The 13,277-nt window shown below is 37.0% G+C and overlaps 1 protein-coding gene across 4 annotated transcripts in view; it reads right to left on the reverse strand.

The window, feature by feature from the left end:
• cntn4 (contactin 4) overlaps nt 1–13,277 on the reverse strand; it is a 155,666-nt gene that overhangs the window by 90,437 nt on the left and 51,952 nt on the right. For all 4 annotated transcript variants that reach the window (XM_081381410.1, XM_081381412.1, XM_081381413.1 and 1 more), the window contains one exon: nt 5,324–5,499. In XM_081381410.1, the coding sequence (XP_081237536.1) occupies nt 5,324–5,499 (176 nt within the window). The remainder of the gene's footprint in view (nt 1–5,323; nt 5,500–13,277) is intronic.

Raw genomic sequence — 13,277 nt, forward strand, 5'->3', positions numbered from 1 at the left:
AGTATTTGAAATGTATTATCGACTACTTTGTGGATTTACAACAATATTTCAAACTAGTTTTAGCATGTTATTGAAAATGGCAATGTTAAATGTGAGCATGTTAGTCTCACGTAGCTAGACCTTCAGACTGACAGCAGAAAGTCTGGACTAGGGATGCACGATATATTGGCCACCATAGCGGTATCGGCCGATAAATGGCAATGTTATGGTTCTCGATCTGATAAGAAAATTAGGATGATATATTAAAGCGACAAATAATGGATTATTTCATTCAGCTGAGCAACTTCAGATGCTCGATGTTTGCCATGGTGGTTTTGAATCGCTTAAAATATAATTGGAATCACTTCGAAAAGAAAAATACAGTAAGTTAAGTGCAACATGTGCAGCACAAATCTGGCTACATAAAATTATAATGAGAACACGTGTTATGAATTCTTTGTGGATTCTTTGTGAACTCTAAACTGTATGGCAGCTTTCATTGGCCAAGGACCGCCACAAGGACCGCATCACAATGGCTATGTTTCCAGGCGGACCATAACATTTTTTGACACACACGTCTTCCGGGAATCCTGTAGAAATCAACCAATCAGATGACGACTTTGAAACTCACAAAGTTTTTCCTGTTTTGTGTGCCTTATGCATCAGATGTTTAGCCAGCGGTCCATGGGCATGATGTCTGAGGATGAGACTATGAGAATGTAAGATATGCTGTTGCTGCATAAAAAGACATACATAAATTTCATAGCAAATCAAGGCAGGTGGAGCTGGGGAAGGCGGAGGGAAGGTTTCTGATAGCGCACTGCACGACTAGCCTACAACAGACATTGAACCAGACTATTTAAATGTAGAGCAAGCAATCTCATTGGCTGCCGAAACAACAAAGGCCAATCAGCTTGTGCCATGCAGTAATAATAGGATTGCTTGCAGATTGCATGTAAAGCCAGGGACACACTTAATGACTGTAAGGTCGATTATAAATGTAATTTGATACTTACGACTAAAGATGCCCAAAAGCGTCAAGTCAGTGACAGTTGCATTCAGTCAGTGTTGAAAAATCTGCTTCAGTCATTGGAAACAGTCTATAAGTGTGTTCAGTTCAGTCTTAGAATGTTTCAGCTATTCGTTAAGTGTGTCCCCGGAATAAAGGATCAGCCTGCGCACTCTGGAGTTTAATGACTGAACTAGATATTTAAACAGCAAAACAATTATGAAATGGAAATGATTCATAAAAAAGCAAAAGGAGAGCACACAAAAATATCAAACCCATGTTTCAGTCAATGAAATTAGTATTTACTGAACTGTATAAAACTGGAACATATAAAAATGTAAATATGCCTCAATATAAACCTGACACTTATGAAGAATACAGTTTAGACTAAATGATATACAGTAGTTCACAATTGCTTTAATGTATAACACTGTGGTTTAGTCCAGTCTAGTCTAGTTCTAGTACAGTGGATAACATTCACAAAAACAATTCTAATTTAAAACAATTTTGAAGATGGTTGAAACTACTTCTAAAGAAAACAAGCATTTATGCAATCAGACTCCAAACCTCATCGTTACTGAGATACAGCCATTGTGACAACTACACCTGGTATCTTCACTATATATATGTCTTCAGCATTCACTGACCCATCAAATAACATCAGCTGAACTGCAAAATACTCTATTCAACCTGTCACCACAATGTTCAACATGTTGTTAACGCTACACACACACAGTTTAATTTCTTACCAAGTCAAAAAGAACTTTAATTGTTATTGCACATTTAGAGTGAGGTCTTTTTCAAGACTCAGATATGAAAATGAGAAGATGGTACATATGTGAAATATGATTAAGACGCAGCCTTCTCTATCAGTGGCATTTTAATTAAAAACATTCTGCAATTCCCCAGAATGCAATTACTGCTTTAGGGATTGGTGCATCGACACTGACAATTTTTCTCATTTCCTATGCATCTACTGACAACCCTTTCAATTTCTGCTTAATTCATCCAATCCTATTCAGAGAGAGTGAAAAAGAAAACATTTTATCACTACCAATGAAAGTCTCTTTAATAACCAGTACTTTTGATAATTTGAAAGCACACAAAGGCACCGTACAAGCTTACACTAAAGTAACCATAAATGTATTTTCACAAATTAAGTGATTTTCACGGTCATTTATTTGAAACGAAAAGGCAGAGCTGTTTAGAGACAAATACATTCTAAGAGGCGCAAACTAGTTTATGAGCCACCTATTATTTCTAAAGCTAGTCCTGACAGAACGCTGCTAAAAGTCTGCATAAAAAACACACACATTTTTGTGCAAATTATATACAATTACATATAAAAGAAAAAAACCCCATGAAATGGCTTCACTAACAGTTTTCTTTCCTGTGTTAATGCATTTATAATTGAAACAAGTTTTTGAAAATAACAAAAGAAGAGTAAACCAGAACAGTCTGGTTTAAAAATCCATTCATTTTCTCCATACAAAAATTAATTTTTAATAGGGTTGCAAAGTTTTCAGAAACTTTCCATGATTTTATGAAAATTACCGGAAATTTTCAGCCCTTTGCAACCCTAATTTTTAATGATAACATCAGTGCATGAACAGAACCACTATGAACTCTAAATTTCAGGTTGTTAAGGAATGATATATGCTCCGGTTTTATATTACACGTTTATATATTATTTTTATATTTAATTACGTAATTCAAAATTCCTTATGAGATAAATATGAGTAGTATATATCCATGAAAGATGCTCAGTATACCATCTAGCTCACTAGCTTATTAGATAAAAAAAATGGATTCGCCTGTGAATGCAAGATGAGTCATTAATATTTTTTAGTAATTTTAAAGCGTAAATGTAAAAAAATTTATACATTAATTTGGTCGACTTTTAGAACTACACTAGCATATAAACAACCTTAAAGGTTATACATATGAACCAACAGCCACAAACCTCCAATATTAATTTCTCCATGCTACTTTATGAAGCGGTCTGAAATCAGCATCTTCCACCATCCACTTTACAGCATTAAAACTAATACAAGTTCGAAATATGACTTCTTGACTTCACCTTTATGCATTCTCATGCACAACGTGGTCTCCTACAAATTCTCCCGCATTAGATACCAAATTAGAAAATATCCCATCTAATAACATCAGCTGCCCTTTAAATTATTCTCTTGAACCTGCACCACTCCATCATGCGGCGGAGTTAATTAAGCTATGGAGAGAGTAATAAAGAAGATGGATGTGGAGCAGTCAGAGACGCGTGCCCCCACCACACGACAACAACTGAAGCCTAGTAAGGTCAGAGACCAGCGATTGATGGATCTGTCAGCCAATCGTCTTACGATGACAGCGGACTTCCTCCCCACAGAATTGGATTGTTCCCTGCCCTGCAGTGCCATCGTCTTCAGGCAGTGGCCTTGCTGGGAACAGAATTCATTCGGAAAGGCTTGTTTGTCATTTGCTATCAGTGCCATATGCAAAGACGTGTCAGCCAATCAGTGTGATTTTAAATGTCATGATGGGGGAAATTCTATAGTCATAGCAAAACACTTTCAGTTCTCTGTACCAATTTCCATACTAGAGCAAAAACTGTCGAATTAAGTTCTTTACCAGATTTTGTCCCGTTTGGTCCCGTCCGTTGGTTATTACTGTCGATTATCTCAGTTTCCGATTCAACAGCGCATTTAAACACGGTTGTCAATCCAGAAACTTTGCAGCATGGAAAACTAAACTTGTATACAGACTGTGACTGTGCAACAGAAAGCAAGAGAAGAGCCCTCCTTTAATAATGACTTCAATCTCTAAAGTGCAAGCTCAGTTTTCTTCACTCTCAAAAACTTATAATAAAATAAGCTGTCTTAATTGTATAGTGGATCTCTTATTTACATTACGTTTCCATTTTGTTGGTTAAAAATGTAAGAATTCATGAGCATGCAGTTCACGTTGCACAAAACAAAACCTTGAGTTTTGCTGACTAGCGAGTTTATGCGCTCAACAGATATGATTGTGATTGGCTACAATGTTCAGCACTTAAGAAAAAACACGCTGTGAATAGAAACATTTGACCTCAAACAAACACGAACAAGAGCGTTTGAATGCAGTGTCTATCAGCGTGTACCGAATGTACTGTACCTGGTACTCGGTACTACCGGTACAGCAGTAATGCTGGTATGTCAACTTTGTTTTTGTACTGACTGGTGCCCCAAGTGTGAAAAGTTATAATACATTTATGAAAATTGAATCATAAATGTATCTAAATTTGACTTACTATGTCTTTATAAGGCAGTGAGCAGACCATTTTTAATTTTGGAAATAAAAACTTGCTCAGTGTTAATTGCTATTATTTTAAAATGTTGAGTGAAAATTGCTAAATTAACAATTGTTAAAAAAAATTATGAGAATTTTGGAAAAAGTTGAAAAAGAGGAAAATTATGAAAAAGTCTGTATTTCACACAGAGTGGTCTGCACATTATGTAGTAGGTCAATCTGGTTTTCTATGCTTACAGAAAATTCAAATAGTGTGCAGCATATACTGCAGAAATTATACAATTAGTACGCAAGTGTAATGCTTAGTTCCACAGAAGATGAAGACGATGATTCAATAACATAAGATTTAATACTAAGAATAAACAGCCAACGTACGAAACAGCGTGCTAACACGGACAATACCAGACAACAACTGAATGAAAAGGAGGAACTTAAATACACAGCGGCGATGACACAATGACAAACAGCTGTGGTGATTATGAAGGTGTCCATGGTGACTGATCAGTGGCGGCAAATAGAACTAGGAACACATGTGACAAACGAAAACAAATAGAAGGTCCATGAAAACTAAAATAAACAGAACATACTGTAATGGTGACAGCTAGTTTGCTTTTCTAAACATGGTCTCCTTATTTTATGGGCTGGATAGGGCTTTTTCAAGGCTGTGTGGAAAGGGTGGAGCTTGAACCAATTACATGCCAGTCGTAGCTTTAAAAACAGCCACAACAAGGAACACAAGGTCTGAATGTGTTTTACTGAATCTCATTTTTTGATATCTCATTTTCAGCTGATGTAAATGATGACTGAATCTTGCCCATGAACAACCTGTGTGTATGTGTGAGATACAGACAGAGTGCGAGAGAAACAAGAATGAGAGAGGGTGAGAAAGCGACCAGGCTCTCCTCAGGGAAAACATTTTCATTTTGATCATGTTATCAGTGAGGAGTACAAGGGCCAGTGTAGCAGTCCGTGCTGTCAGGTCTGCAATGTCCTGTTTGTTTGGACCTTATCTGTGCTGCAAGTGTGATCAGAGATCAGAATGTGACTTACAGGCAAAGGTTAGGCTGGCCTCCCTGCTGACAATAGTCCCGAAAGAGTTGGAAGCAAGGCACTGGTACGTCCCAGCGTCCTCATCTTTATTGAGATGGTTGATGCGAAGGTTGCCTCCAGAAAGGCTGTGATGGGAGCCGGGTTTAGGATTGACCAGACTGCCATTTAGCTTCCACCTACAAGACAAAGGGGTTTACAGTTCAGAGATTTCAATATGAACTCAGACATTTCTCATCATGACCTTCCATGATGAAACTGTCACAGCAAGGCTTATTAATGTTATAGCTCTATACTGTTATTCTCAAAAATAAGAGCATTTAAAATATTTTTATAAATACATAATTTACACTACCGAAAGTTTGGGATCAGCAAGTTTAAAAAAATAATAATAATACGTTTATTCAGCAAGAATGAATTAAAGTGATCAAAAGTGATAAGTGTCTATTTCAAATAAATGCTGTTTTTTATATATATTTTAAAATATGTTAAAATAGAAAAGATATTTTACATTGCAATCATTTCACAAAATTACAATTATTACTGTATTTTGTGATCAATTAAATGCAGCCTTGGTGATAGGACATTCAATTTAGAAGAAACATCTGAGACAAAGTTGATACTTTACATAAAATATTTTTACAATTAAAAATCTCCTGAAGTATGAAAAAGCAACCACTGAAATAAAAATAATTTTGAATATTAAAATAAAAATATTTTTTATATTATATATGCTCTACAAACTATTTGGACACTTTTTAGTCTAAACATTACATAAAATATCACACCAAATGTGATATATTTTAAAATAAGACAACAGAGCACACTTTTCAATCAAAACATTTAACAAAAACTTCTTTGCTTGATTTTCATTTAAAGGAGACATATCATGCTTTTAAATTGTTCCTTTTTACATATAAATCATACATTTGTAGTCTATATAAAGCGGAACTGCAATGCTTGGGTCTGAATTCCTCATTATTATAGCTCCACAGGCCCCTTTTTTACCCCTTTTCTGATGAGCTTCTGAAAGCAACTCGTTTTGGTGCGGTCTCTTTAAATAATATTGAGACACTTCATACCCCGCCCCCTCTCCAGGTTGCAGAGGTTCAACTCCACCCCGTTCGGCCATTTTTGTAGTCTGGTAGCAGAGATAGGATTATCTAGCGGCACAGAAACTTTTATACACACGTTATTAACAAAATGTCAACAACGGAAGACTTGTCCAGCCAGCCTTACATGTTCGAGCCAGAGTCGGAGCCGGAGCGAGATGAAAATGAAGACGACTCTGTATGGATGTATTGCAATGGTATGTTACTGTATTTACACATGAAACTTTGGTCTTCCGACCTTTTACCACCGTGTCGATTTATTTTTATTAATATGTCCGAGGGAGAGAGAGCAAGACAGCGTCTAGTTTGGAGACGGTGATGTCTTGTTTACACTTTCGCCTGGCTCTGAAGAGAGAGAGTGAGCGCGCGCGCGACCGGGTCTCTCTCTCTGCTCGTTCTTTCAGTTAAACATGCTCCTGTCACAAGCGCGGCAGTTCATCTAAATTAGACGGTGTAATGAAGCGTGTGGGTTACTACATCCAACAACCGAACATTTTAACTTACCCTCTCATAACTTCTGCACCCTTTAGCTTGGAATACAAAATTGCAGCGAGAAATAATAATGGCGGATTGCTCGAAGTGTTGGGCCGGTAGTCAATGTCCTTATTTGGCAGTTCCACTGCAAATACTGTGACGTATTAGTTCAAAAAACGTCATAGATAACAGAAAAATCTGAACCGGTTGAAAAATATGACCAAAACAGAATATAAAGATATCAACGAAGCACCTGAAGAGAATAATTTCATCTTTTCTGTACTTCTAAACACTCCAAATATACAACAAAATGCATTTAAGGGCTAAAAAAGTGCATTTAGCATGATATGTTGCCTTTAAAAACCTTCTGTGGTGAAAATTTAAGTTTTTAATGTTGTTTATATGTCTATGCGGTGTTTTTGATATAGTTTAAGACAACCCCATTGCTGAGTATTTTCTCCTTAAAACTGCATTGAATCAAAGACAGACTCAAAAACACTGTTTGAAATCGCTGGTGTTTCTGACGTCACAAACTACCTTGTAACCAATCATGTCAACGTGTGATCGTCAACGAGTGGATCTCTGAGCTGGTGTGAGTGAGTGGAGGCAGGGATGATTTTCATATTCATAGAACCACGTATACTAAATGAGGCAAGGGTGCAGAGTTACATTCAAGTTATTTTAAGGAAATTATTATTAAGGAAAAAACTTTTAAATATGTCATTCTGGTGATCAAAAATGAGTTGTAAAGGATAAAATTATTGACTACAGGGGGACTTTAAAAGACAACAGAAACTATGTTCACAAGAATTGGAAGAATTTGGACACTTCATTTACATATTTTGGGACTACTGTACAGTATATTATGTTGAATTAATATACAGAATGTATCTCTGAATAGTTAATACATTACTATTTATTAACAATTTAATTTAGCAAATTTTGCATAATATATAAAGTATAAAAAGTAAAAAGTAAATCTTCAGGTTTAAAAACATAGCAGTCAATATGAGCTAATAAAGTTTAATAAGAAAGCACATGGCCGGAAGCAGGTTGTTTTGCACAAATATCGGCTGTCATCAGACATGTGGGTACAAATCTGGGCTGGTGAAACAAAAGTTCTAAGTGAGATCCCACATTAAAACAACCAGTGAACTGCACTGAGTAACTGAGATGCACTGCTGTTATTAGACTCCAGAGTAAAGCACTTAGTACACTACACTAACTCCAAGGGGATTGTCCTTGCAATTAGTGCACTGTAAAGTGCTTTGCATAAAATGTGTCTGCTAAATGAAAAGCAACCATCTGTAGCCCTGATAAATTCAGAAGCCTGTATTTTTCCCCATACCAAGATTAATGCCCAGAATGGCACGGCTTGTGACCATCCATCTTGTTGAACACAAAGTCATACAGCATCAAATGTGAGCTTTATCACGGCAGAGCAACAATTAAAACTAATATTTGAAGTAAGCATTTCTGTATTCTATAGCATGCAGTATGATTACTAGGAATTTATTGAGATTACTTAAGGATTTAATTCATTTAAGATATCAGCGGATTCTCCAACCCTTCAAACAGCCTTATTAAAATAAAACAATCTGCCAAATCAATACAAAACCCACATATAAACCAGACTTTTAAAAATCGTTCTCTTTTCATCATTAACTGTGGTAATGGGAAGAGGATGATACTGCGTTTATGAGGTTATGTGTGTGAGTGTTTTATGAGAGATCTATGTAGGGCTGCACTGTAAACTCAAATGCTCAAAATAATTAATTGGTTTGAGTAGGGCAGACATATATTAAAATTTGTAAAAAAAAAAAAATAACTTTAAAGTATTTAGAACTTTCTTTTTCTTTTGAGCTCACGAAACTGACACATTTTAAGTAATCGTTTAATTATTTTGAGTTTAATGAACTTGTTTCTTTTAAGTTTTTTTTGTGTGCCAGATCAAGCAGTGTTTAATGCTTTGCTATGCTAATTTAGAAGAGTTTCTGTTATGTTTTTGTGTGTGTGTGTGTATGCGTGTGTGTGTGGTGGTGGTGTGTGTGTGTGTGTGGGGGGGGGGGGTGCCATCATGGTGACAAGTGGAGCATGAGCTTAGTTTGACAACTGGTATATGTTAAATGTTCTATTGTCTTATGCTTGCAACAGACAGATCCCAGATTGCAATTCTGGCACTCGCAATACAAATCACACTGTACGACATGGATCTAATAAACTTAGGTACCGTGCGACATGTATGTAGACTGTACGATGATGACACCTATTGAGTTGTAGGCTACGACAAAAGTCAGTATGGAAGAATAAAACATCATCAGCATGCGATAGTGGTAAACAAATAGAGCAAGATCAATCTGACTAAGGCGGGACATATTGAATGGCTCCTTCCCCTTTTCAAATAGCCAATAGCGTTTAGTTTACCTCACAGACTGTAAGTCATACATGCCAGCACCATGGAAGCGAAACCTAGGTACAGTTGGAAAAAGGAATAAAACTCAAGCGTTTGAGCAACCAAACACACATCTCCATCCCATATTGCTTTGTGACGTGTCAACGGTCGCTTTGGCCAGGTGGTATTTATAGCATAGGGAGCGGGACGCTTTCGATTCTAGAGAGCATTTGATTGGACAGAAGATGTGATGAGAAGCTGAAGTCCACGGTGATGTCATTAAAATCTGTGATCCATTTTAGCGGAAGTGAGAGACTAAGTTTTGAATGCTTATATCTCCTAAATGCGAATTTGGTCATTGTTTGGGAACACACCAGCTTATTCATAACCTTAAGGCTAACATATTCATACTAAAAGCTTAAAATGTTTTATTTTGATTTGAGGGGGCCTTTAAAGGGATAGTCCACCCAAAAAACCTTGTGCTGTTCTAAACCTGTATGAGTTTCTTTCTTTATTAGATATTTTGAAGAATATTGGTAACTAAACAGTTTAGATCCCATTGACAAAAAACAGTTTCAGAATACTTTCTTCATTATATCTTCTTCTGTGTGCAGCAGGAAAAAAAAATGCATAAAGTTTGGAACGACATAAGGGTGGGTAAATGATGACAGAATTAAAATTTTTTGGGTGGACTATCCCTTTAACTAGCGAGAAATCTAATGTTAAATCGCCCCTTTCAGCATGTGGTACATTCACACTGTGCCTTCCTAAATGGTGTTTGTAGCACAACATCTTGTTTTCTTTGTCTGTTTCCAATTTGTATACAGATGCATCTTATTTTCCTAAACAAAAACAGAATCTCTCTAATGCCCCCTGAGAGAAGGGTCATTTGCAAACTCTTCACACCAGGAAGCGACTGCGCGTCTATGCAAAGCATAGCAGAAATAATATGGGTGTAGCCCTACATCACTTCTTTCAGGACTTCTGCTCTCGAGTCTATTTGAATCCAGTACCTCTAAATCAAAGACACCCGCACATTCCCACTGCTTCTGCAAGTGTTTTCAAATACAAAAACGCAATAAATATTTCATATTTGTAGGCCACAGTGAACGATACTGCACAGTCTTTAGAGACGCCAGTAATTGATAGGAGTGGTGAGTTTCCAAATCTCAGGCTCAATAATAAGATGATTTCTCCTTCCTGTTAGTTTCCAAGTGCCCTTCTCTGCTCCGTTTGATCTTAGCGAGGCTGATGAAAAGAAAAAGGGACGAGCAGTTATTTCTTGTTTGTTTGAGATTCCTGATTTGGCGATTTGTGAAGGATAAAAGCACACTTGCAATTAAGAATAATGACAACATCATGTGAAATCAAACTCATAAAAGAAATGTTGGCTGAAAAGTCCCAAATGATACATCGCTTCTAAGACATCTAATTATATAACGTAACATTGCATCGAAACAAGAAAAGGCTACGAATGGATGTCATCAGTTATTAATAACCCCCTGTCCTTGGAAGAAATTGAGATTTCACCACCTACAGTTCCCATCTTGGGTGACAAAACATCCAGTTCGTGTCACAGACAGCCTGTGTTATTTCTCTTTATCTCCAAGTTTTTGTGACACATTTGCATTTTCACACTACGCCAATGCTTCGTTCATGTTTCATCATGGGGGCCTGAAATACCGCCGCATTCTCCCGAAAAATGTAACAACTTTATTTCAAAAGATCAATTATCAGCATAGAAATGAGAATGCTGCTATGTGACAGCATGTCAAGAAACTTTGTGTAACCGTTAAAAAAATGGCCACTTCCCATCTGCTGCTGTAACTATGGCTACAGGCTATCCTTTGATTGACAATTCTCCCTCAACTTCACGACGAGGTGATGCAAGGATACTCTATAGCATTCTCTAGTCTCCTTCATGTCTTAAGATGAGCTTCTTGAAGTGAGGTAAAGAGGAGAAGTGAATTAGAATGAGAAGCTGCAGAGAGAGAAGGTGGGACATCTGAAGTATAAGGAGCAGCTGTCGCCCTCAGATGAAGAGAAGCTAGCGGTATAATTTACAATAAGTTGTTAAACTTCAATTACACCGCCGCTCCAACCTTCTCTACAAGGAATAGGTGTTACAAAGCGGCAGACCATGGAAGGTTAACGGGGCTTTTCAATAAGCAATGATATAACATGCCTTTTTTCTGTTTTATTCTTGGTATTTTGATGAGAGTTAAAAGATAGTGAAAGAGCAGAGAGGAACTTAAAGTATTGGGAGGAGATGGTACAATGAGATAACTCGTTAAATAATGCAATATTCGATATGCGACACAATAATGCTTTAGGTGTGTAAAATTGATTTGAATTATATTTAAATATATTTCAAAGACTGAAAATGATATAACCAACAGTGTTTCAACAACAGAAATTGTTGAAAACTACTTAAAGACATTGATTCTTATTAAAACTACAAAAGTTATTCAGTGAAATAGCAGTGAGTAATCATCTCTTTGTCTATTGTTGTTTGATTAACATTAAGCACACAGACGGAAGCAGGTTTATTAGGCTGATGTCGCTTTAAAAGCTGCACGGATCCAATATATTGTTACACACGCTTTCTTTTTCAGCTGTTTACTCCACTTAAGACATAACTGACTGTGTTTACGTGAAAACTCACCAAGAAGAGAGCTAAAAGTGCTGTCTGAGAGGCGGCTTCCAGTGCATGTGAGCAGGCCCTACTACGCTTATTTCACCTAATAACATTAAGTATGTTCTATGTAAAGCACTTTGAATTGCCATTGTGTATGAAATGTGCTATATAAATAAACTTGCCTTGCCTTGCCTATGTCACACGTATGTAACAGTCATGTATCCAGTCTGCTGTCTGCGCGTCAAGATAAACTTAGACTTTTCATAATCTTTTGAAGTATTAAAATCATTCAGTTATTGTATTGCGATATGCATATCTCGGTATGTACTTTTGCGATATTTCGATACCATGCAGCCCTCCTCCATACTCTACTGTTCAAGAGTCAGTAACATTTTTGAAAGATTTTGGTTGCAATTTATATTACAGTACATGGACTTCCGTGTACTTACAGTGTACTTACCTAAGAAAGTGCTGATTATTTTGAGGTAACTACATGGTTAAGGTTAGGTTTAAGGGTAGGTTCAGAGTTAGTACCTAGTTATTACCCAGTTGTAGCCTGGGTGCCAGCCCGAACCCCGCCCACAACATTTTTTGGTCGGAAAGTTCGGTCTGGACTCGATCCGTTGAGGAGTAATTATGCCCGACTCCCAAAAGGCCGGGCCAATCAAATTGCCAGGGCGGGCTGTAATCGATGATGGACAGATGATCTGCGGTTACGTAATCACCCACGTCAACAAAGAGCGCTTGATTTGAATTAGTTTACAACAAAGACGACTGCAGCTGGAGAATTGAGATTTCACACTTACAAATAAGTCAGATAGAATAAATGCTTATATGAGATTTCACAAGTTCACACAAATAAGTCAGATATGCGTATATGACGTGCAGTCTGAGGAGAGGGCTGTGGGCTCGGTAGCCATACCCCCCTTTTTTTTCCCCTGGTTCGGTTGAGACACGCCCCATAATCAGATCTCTATGGAGCGGTATCAGACTCACATTCTGACTAGAATATGAGTATGACGAAGTCAGGCTAACCCAGTTGATGTATAACTATAATAAGTACATATGTGCATGGGGAACAGGACTGTAAAATAAAGAGCTACTGATGTTTCTTATGCCTACCAAGGCTGTCTTCAGTGTCACATGATCCTTCAGAGATCAATCTCATTTGGTGCACAAGAAACATTTATTACCATTAAGAAAATGTTGCTCTGCTTAATATTTTTGTGGAAACCACAATACATATTTTTTAAGGATAATTAAGGATTATTTAATGAATAAATGAAAAGAAAGTTCAAATGAACAGCATTTATTCGAAAAAGAAAACTTCTGTAACATCAT

The sequence above is a fragment of the Scardinius erythrophthalmus genome (assembly GCF_964197995.2).
Source record: "Scardinius erythrophthalmus genome assembly, chromosome: 12".
Taxonomy (NCBI): domain Eukaryota; kingdom Metazoa; phylum Chordata; class Actinopteri; order Cypriniformes; family Leuciscidae; genus Scardinius; species Scardinius erythrophthalmus.